Genomic DNA, 8,105 nt, shown 5'->3' with positions numbered 1-8,105 from the left:
CTGCTCTTGTGGCCCGTGGTTGCATTGGTTGGGGATATATTGGAAAATGTTGTTCTCGTGGAAGCACTCTTGACCCCGCACGTTCAAGATGTGGAAGGGGCACGGCCCATTTATGACGGGTACGAATACTGTAAAAGACCCTGGCCCTGGGAAACAAATCTGCCTGGCGCGTCTCCGGATCGACGTGCTCAGGCCCATACCCGATCAAACGCGGCGGGCCCAGTGGAGCTTTAGTGACAAATTGTAGAAGTGGGTCGCCGTTCGTGTGAGCATATTAGAACGTCCAAAGATAAACAGGTGGCGGACGGCTGGCTTCATTTGAACGCTGGAACCAAGCAGAACTATTTTCAGATGTTGGTGGCGTAGCGAAGTCGTCGACTCATTAGGCCCTCATAAGACTGCAACTGTCCTGGAGTTTCTGAGCGACTTCTTGTACTTCTTTTTCTTTATCCCAAAGACAAAGTTAATACCTGAGGTAAGTCCTCGGGTTCTTGGGTGCAATGTACCTAGTGATAACCCCATGGTAGGATGCACAGAAACTGTTTTGTTTGATTTTGCCGCGTCCATCAGCAAATCCATTCCCTTCGACATTGTATCAGCGACAGGGGACCCTCATTATTCGTACGATTAACGATACGATTGCGGATTTACAAGCACAACGATGAAAAGCAGGAAAAAATCAGATCCCTTTCGGAGCTATGTAGAGGCCACACGGAGCCAGTCACAAGTGGCAGGATTCTTGCGGGACCTGCGAAAGGAGAGAAGGCGACTTCTACGGCGACTCAAGCAGATTTACGTGCAAGTCGGGTGAACTTCGGAAGAAGGGTGCAGAGGGTTGCGGGACCAGGCCATCAGAGTCGTGGCCCTTGGTATTTTACTTGAGTCCCTGATCCAGAAATCAACTGTACCCGACGATATTTGTTCCGGAGGATCGTGAGATCATGCTGAATGTGTTAATGGAGCTCGATTGCCCCACTGGGAGCTCTCAGCTTATCCAGAAATATTGACCACATTGTTATTTTCGTAGCCCGGGCCATTTCTCGTATGAATTGTAAAGAATTACTACTACGCTTCGCACAGACGGTTCTAGCGTTGGGAGACGAGCCAAGCATTGGGAAGGACCAGCCATCGCAGCCACAGGAAAGATGGACCCAGTAAGTTTCAGCTAATACGGAAACAATATTTCAGTTACAAGAGCAGTTCCGTTGGTGTATAATTGCTGGCATGTTCGTCACTGGACGAGTCTTTCTTTGTTAGAACGTACAAATCACGGTTGAGATCATCGCTCAGTAAGATTGTTGAACGCTTTTTAGTTGGCCTGTGGGGTGCTACAAAACAAGCAATAAATTACCCACTTTCGCACCTCGAACAACCTCCTGGCAAGCCTGGCAAGGGATTTTTTTATAAGATTCAGTCAGCCTTTTGCCTTTCGTCAACTCTTCTTCACCATGCCAAAAGCCGCGACCACTTCGAGGAACCCAATGGTGCCGCCCCAACGGGCGGTTCGCCGGTCAGCAGCAGGGGCAGGAAGATCTCTTGCGCAGCCCATAGGAGCTTTACCTGGAAGCGATGGTGGTGGTCTTGAACCAACGTCGCGACGGCCAATGAATGTCAGACAAGTACCGATCCGCTCGTCAGTGTCGCGTTAAGGGGCGTACATTCTTACTCGCATACTTTTTGATAGGAACGAACTTCCCACACCTCTAGACCAGTGAATCAAGGTGACACAGATGAAGACTTTGAGACCGTCCACGCGGAATGCAGAAAGGATATGGAGAATGCTGATGCGGTCAACCAAAACCTGACGGCTCGGTATAATGAGCTGCGGCGCGAAGCCTCAGCTAATGCACAGCGGTTCGCTAGAGAACGAACCGAGACCATGAACAAGATTCACCAGTACCGTGTGGAGATACAGAAGAAGTCAGACGAGGTACAGCGCTTGAATGGAGAAAATACTAGGCTGGAGAAACTTCTTGAGTTGGCCAACTCGAATGCCCGTAACCTGCTCTCGCGAAGTGAACTACAATAGATCCTGCAAGGCATCCATACTGCTTCCCAACCTTTCATGACCCATCTCAAAGCTAGAATGGACGAAAACGAAAGTCAGATGGACGAAAACGGAAATGCGCAGAATTTCAGTCAGCTGCCGGGAATAGATGTGACGGGCGACTGGCTTAACATAGAAGGGTTCGATGTGAAAATGACTCGGAGGCCCTTGCAGAGATGCCAGGCACTATGTTCCCTGCACTCGACCTGGAAGGCGTTCCAAATATCTAATCTGTTGTAGTGGAGCTGGATCATTGGGCCAATGCGCCATGCATGTCATCCTAAGTCCTCAATGGCAACTTGCGTTCGTTAAGACATCTGCCTGCAGTATGTTCTATCAAATATTCCCCTGCGATTATACGAACAAGTAGAAGTAAGTATCTACTTTGTATACGGAGCTGGCCCATTTCTGTTGCCGCATTTCAGCAGTTTGGAAACTCCTCAACAGCTAAGGGGCTCGTATGTTACGGTATTAAGACCGGCGGGTTGTGTAACTAGAATTCAGCACTCTCCAGGTCAAGGGGAAGTCCTTCAGCGACCGTCGCTGACATCATTCTTCAAATAAACAACTAAGCCTAATATCACCTACTCTGCATTCTCCTCAACCTGGCTCCTCCAACGTGGGTTCGTCCGCTTGATGCGCTCTCTATTCACCTATGCACGCACGCTGAGTCGTGTAGCTATCCAACTTTAAATCTACGTTGACCTGCACGGACTGCTATTGTTCCATGGCCGATAAAACTTGCAAGGGAAAGCCACGACATGTTAGAATGATCCTGGCTTGGCGATCGTGTGGAATTGTGATCGATGCCAATGTGCCCTAACCGCAACGTGTGTGCTCATCTCTTACTGCAGGTAGATAATCACTTTTATGTGAATCAGCTTTTGTGATCGAAACGATATTTGACAATACGGCTCCAGCAAATCAAATAGGCTGTGCCGCTCTTCTAACAAGCTAAGTACACTCGGTTGGGCCTAGCATGTTGGCCTGGTCTCATATGAAAGGAAGGGTAAGACACGTTTTTGTCAGGGCGGGTTGCCACCGTACTTTGCGCTCTCTGGCCTAGTCGTTTCGAGCCACTAATCACATTGGCCGCATCAAGCGCAGATATGAATAGGTGGTTCACCCGATCCTACATCTTTCCTGTGACCTACGTCTCGTACCTCCCCTTGGGTATTGATCTGCGGGCCTAGTTTGCTCCTAAGGGGCCACGCACAGGAAGCTAGGCAGGGATATGGCCCTCGGATAGTGCCATTTCATCCGCTGCGTCCCAATTTGTACATCCCGCTCGGCTTTACATGGCGACCCGATGGTGCTATTCCGATCACAGCAAATCTGAGAGCTTATGTCCTCGAGATCGGCTCCGTTACCCGTATCAGTCTCTCGCGAGGAGGCCAACCGGGTGGAGTGCGCATGTTGAATAGGTCCAGAAAGCTAAAGCGTCACCAATGGAGTCACCAACGGAGTCACCAACGGATTCACCAACGGCCCCTACAGGCAACACAATATTGGCTGAACACACCGAGCCTTTCTCTAAGGTTAGTCAGGATGCGATAGCACGATAGGTTGTGAAGCGCACATTCTGTTCTTGTTAGAGAAGGAATCGTCATCTTGATCAACAAACGCTTTACTTCCCTCGTCACAACACCGGAGATGTCCGAGAAGTTGGTTATACAGTACAGGCACTTTCTCATCTTAAAGTCGATTTCCGTTCCAGAAAGGAGAAATCTCTCAAGCAAGTACATGCCCCTTGGTTGCCTGCAATATATATGCTATACATAGCAGCCACAACCTTCACGGATGAAGGAGTAGTCCATACCATGCTCCAACAAGCACAAATCTACGAACAACACGGAAGAACTAGTGTAAATAAGGTACTTTGTCACCCCGTGGCCGATGGCTAAGGTTGCCCTAGTTCCTCGAGCGTGCTTTTTCTTCGCCATTTGCGACTGCTTGCATACCGGATTTGAGGCACGTGACTAGATGAGAACATCGTCCGCCTACCATATCTTATTCGTAACCAATGGGGCTCTATGTTTTGCGCTTTTCCATAGCTATCGGTGCGCCTTGATCGACATTGCCCATGCAAAAGCAAATACTTGAAGCAAAATTACCAGGGCAAAGCAAGGTTGAGGCAAATCCTAGTAATGAGCTTTGAGAGCACCTGTTCTGGGCCAAATGGAACAAGACCAGTAGCAGCGAAGCTATTTTGAATAACATGTAGCTGAAAGGCCTCCGCACGCACCCGAGGGTAATCCGCGAGGAAATCGAGTTTGTCGATATGATTATATCCAACACGAGCTATATCGCTTACGAACCGACCGTACGCGCGTTTACGCACAGCAAAACATCCAGCATCAAGCGGTTGTAGTAGATGCGAGGAGGCATAAGATGGCTATCGTGGCCGTCAAGAATCAATAACCGACATCAACCGCGTACGCGCGAATTCGTCCATGGAATAAATAGCTTTTGTAGCCAGCGAAGGCCAATCTCATCAGTAGTCTAGCCGTTATTCGAGACCTCGATCCGCCGATCTCCTAGTAGGTTTGATTCAAACCAACCGGCGATATAGACTTTGCCCTGAAATATCACCCATGGCGGGAGCGAAAAGCCATCGGCGCAAATTGTTTCGATCGCAGTAACCCATTCGCGATTTCCAGGTTGTAAAGCCGATCGCCGACCGTAGTAATCAGCTCGAGTAACTACTTTTTGCGCTGAAATAAGACCCATCGCAAAGCCAGTCTCATCAAAGTTATAGATATCCTCCGGTTGAATCTCGATCACGCGTTGTACGGTAGTAAATCACTCTCGTAGCGACTTAGGTTCCTCACTTAGGGCACGTTGATCATTGTAGCGTCTCGAGAAGCGTGTACAAAGCTCATCGCGGCGTTTAATAAAATTCGATGCCCAGTTAACGCCGACGGTCAAGGGGATAGTCGATCCACGCGCTGCAAGAAGAAGATTGGCCATTTCTCTTACGGTAGAGCGCCTAGAGGCTGCTCCACTCGAATCCATAGAGAAGATCTAGTCAACAAGCGAATCCTCTTCCAATTGTGTCAATTTTGGTTGGTCTCTACGAGGGTCAACTGTAGGTAATGTTTTCTTGGGTTCGGATAACGTCCGTTTGAGCCTTGTCGTCGCTGGAATTATCATTTCCGGCCGGGTGACTGGGATGGGGCGGGACACCATCATAACCCGTCCACTGCCGCTTCGTAGCAGCCCTGTACCCCAACACCCTAAACTGCTCTAATACTATGCAAAGCGGAAGCGGAAACAGAAGGGAAATAACTTCGCTCTTAATATGAATTACAAAGCATAAATTCCCTATCACCTAACATCAGGAGTGTTACGCTCAAGCACGGGGATATCAAAATCAACACGGTAGCGTTCAACGAAGCCCAAGAAGGAAGATGGAAAGTATCTAGCTGGAGGTCTTGTTCATATCACCCCCTACCCAGTATCTTCCATCTCGGTATCTTCCTGATATCTTAGGCATCCGTCATAAGTAGTCCGCGAGAAACACTGCAAATGAAATTTAGAATGCTACGACATTATTGTCAGGTACACACACTATTGAGCCAGCCACCCCAGAATGCCTACCATTAATCGATGAATACTCGATTGTACGATGCCGGGCCTTGTATGTGCAGTCTTAGAATATGCGAGGCGCTATTTGAGCTACTAGGCCCAGTAGAAAGATTAGCAGCTGCCATTTCTGGCGTACTATTATTCTACCACGTCAGTACATATGGTACCCCAGGAGATCTGTATTGGTTCCATACTGTGGACACTAGTCTCCCCCATAGACCCGTAAATTGCGCATGCGCAGATGACAGTAATATGGGGAAACCGGGGAAAGGTAAACTATAAAGGGCGTCGGCTGCTCGCCAAATAAAATCAAAATGACTGTTGTTGTCCCCTCCATCCTCTCACCAAGCCTGAAATAGCGGCAGCTATCACAGTGCTGAACGAAGTAGCTACCGCCTCTGCAGAAAGCTGTGCCTGCACTGTACTGACCCCGCACCACTGGTCATTGAAGTTGGAAGTTGCCGCTGGATATTCTCTTTTCGATCATATCCAATCTGTCCTCATCAATTTCAGGGGCGGTAAGATGCAGAACATACTTCTTCAGGGCTTAGGGCTGGGGCTGCTGCTAGCCACGATAGGTGTCAACGGTGTCGCTTTAGGTGGGAACCCCGGTACATTCTCTGTGGTGGAGTCGGAGTGCAACAAATATATCACACCGGCTGCGCGGCTGACCTATCGTGTAGATTTCACTCCACCTGACCCCAAGCACCATTCGGGCTGCAAGTGCTTCCCCGGCGATAACTGCTGGCCGCGACAATCAGACTGGAGCAGACTCAACGCCACCGTCAACGGCCATCTTGTTGCCACTGTCCCCCTTGGTTCGCCGTGCCATGACCCACGATGCCGCCGAGTGCGCTAATCTGCGCGACCAATGGCTCTACGCGCCGATACAGTAAGTTCAAGATCTTGCCATTCATTTCCCCCTTTTAACAACCATACAAAATGGCATCTATCCCCCGCCATAAGCATCGTCGCATCTATTGCGTCCTATGGCTCTTCCATGTTATGACTCTTTTGTGGCTGACGTGTATCTCGTAGCTATTCGTCCTCCTCGTCTGTCATGGCGCCCCTATTTGCGAACCAGAGCTGCGATCCCTTTCAGCCTCCGGCAGGCCCCTGTATACTGGGTAACTACGTGCGATACGCCGTCAACGCGACTGGTACCAGTGACGTTGTGTCTGCACTTGCTTTTGCCGAGGAACACAATATCCGATTCGTGATTCGAAATACGGGACATGATTTTCAAGGTCGATCGACTGGTGCTGGCACGCTTTCTGTGTGCACGCATAATATGAAGCGTATCAAGGTCCTGGACTGGAATGATGCGTATTATAATGGCAAGGCACTTACAGTCGGCGCTGGTGTGCAAGGCTTCGACGCGCTAGAGGTGGCACATGCTGCTGGTCTTACTGTCGTCTCGGGCGAGTGTCCGACAGTTGGTCTAGCTGGAGGGTATACACAAGGAGGCGGTCACTCTGCTCTCAGCACCGTCTTTGGCCTGGGTCCTGACAATACTCTCTCGTTTGATGTTGTCACGCCGACCGGTCAGCTTATCACGGCCTCACGTACTGAGAACCAGGATCTATACTGGGCTTTAAGCGGAGGTGGCAGCGGTAACTATGGTATTGTCATCTCTATGACTGTCCGCGCACATCCTGATTCTAGGGTCAGCGGCGCCGAGTTTACCATTTCCGCGTCTGGGGATAAGCTGTACGATGCGGTTGATGCCTTCCACAGTGCATTGCCTAACATTGTTGACTCTGGCGTTATGGTTCTCTACTTCTTTGGGGAAGGATTCTTGCAGCTCTCTGCTATGACGGCCTATAACAAGACCAAAGCTGAGGCAGAGCAGATTCTCCAGCCCTTTGTCAATTCTCTAGATAATATTGGCATTGCGTTAACGCCTAACTTTACCGAGTACCCAAGCTACCGGCAGCACTATGATCATTATTGGGGACCTCTCCCTGTGGGCAAGACTCAGGTGGGCAACACGCTCTTTGGCGGCCGCCTGATACGGCGTTCTGTGCTTCCTGACTTCTCCCCAACTTCCCGCAAGCTTATCGACATGGGCGTCACCTTTATCGGCGTGGGTCTCAACGTGTCTCATTTCGGCCTAGACAACGCCAATGCAGTGCTACCTCAGTGGCGCAACTCGATAGTCCACGCGGCACTCACGTTGCCTTACAGCTTCCAGGCGCCGTTTGAGTCGATGGTTGCTCAGCAGGACAAGATTACCAATGAGGTTCAGCCCGTTATTGAAGCTACTACGCCAGGCGCTGGCGCGTATATCAACGAGGCTGATTTCCAGCAGAAGGACTGGCAGGAGACCTTCTTTGGATCTAACTATCCGAAGTTGCTGGAAATTAAGCAAAAGTATGATCCGAACGGCTTGCTCTATGATCGGATTGCTGTGGGTAGTGAGAAGTGGACTGTCCACACCGATGGGAGGATGTGCCGAAGCGGGTACTGA

At 49.9% G+C, this 8,105-nt stretch overlaps 1 protein-coding gene across 1 annotated transcript; it reads left to right on the top strand.

Annotated features, from left to right (window-relative positions):
• Positions 1-6,465: 6,465 nt before the first annotated feature.
• N7458_000936 (FAD-binding oxidoreductase) lies at positions 6,466-8,105 on the top strand (the record flags this gene model as incomplete). Its single annotated transcript, XM_056904330.1, has 2 exons — positions 6,466-6,527; positions 6,674-8,105. The coding sequence occupies 2 exons, from the start codon at positions 6,466-6,468 to the stop codon at positions 8,103-8,105; spliced, it is 1,494 nt and encodes a 497-aa protein (XP_056772097.1).

This window comes from Penicillium daleae (genome assembly GCF_028827525.1).
Source record: "Penicillium daleae strain IBT 16125 chromosome Unknown utg000001l_segment0_segment0, whole genome shotgun sequence".
Lineage (NCBI taxonomy): Eukaryota > Fungi > Ascomycota > Eurotiomycetes > Eurotiales > Aspergillaceae > Penicillium > Penicillium daleae.
This window is presented reverse-complemented; position numbering and strand designations above follow the sequence as displayed.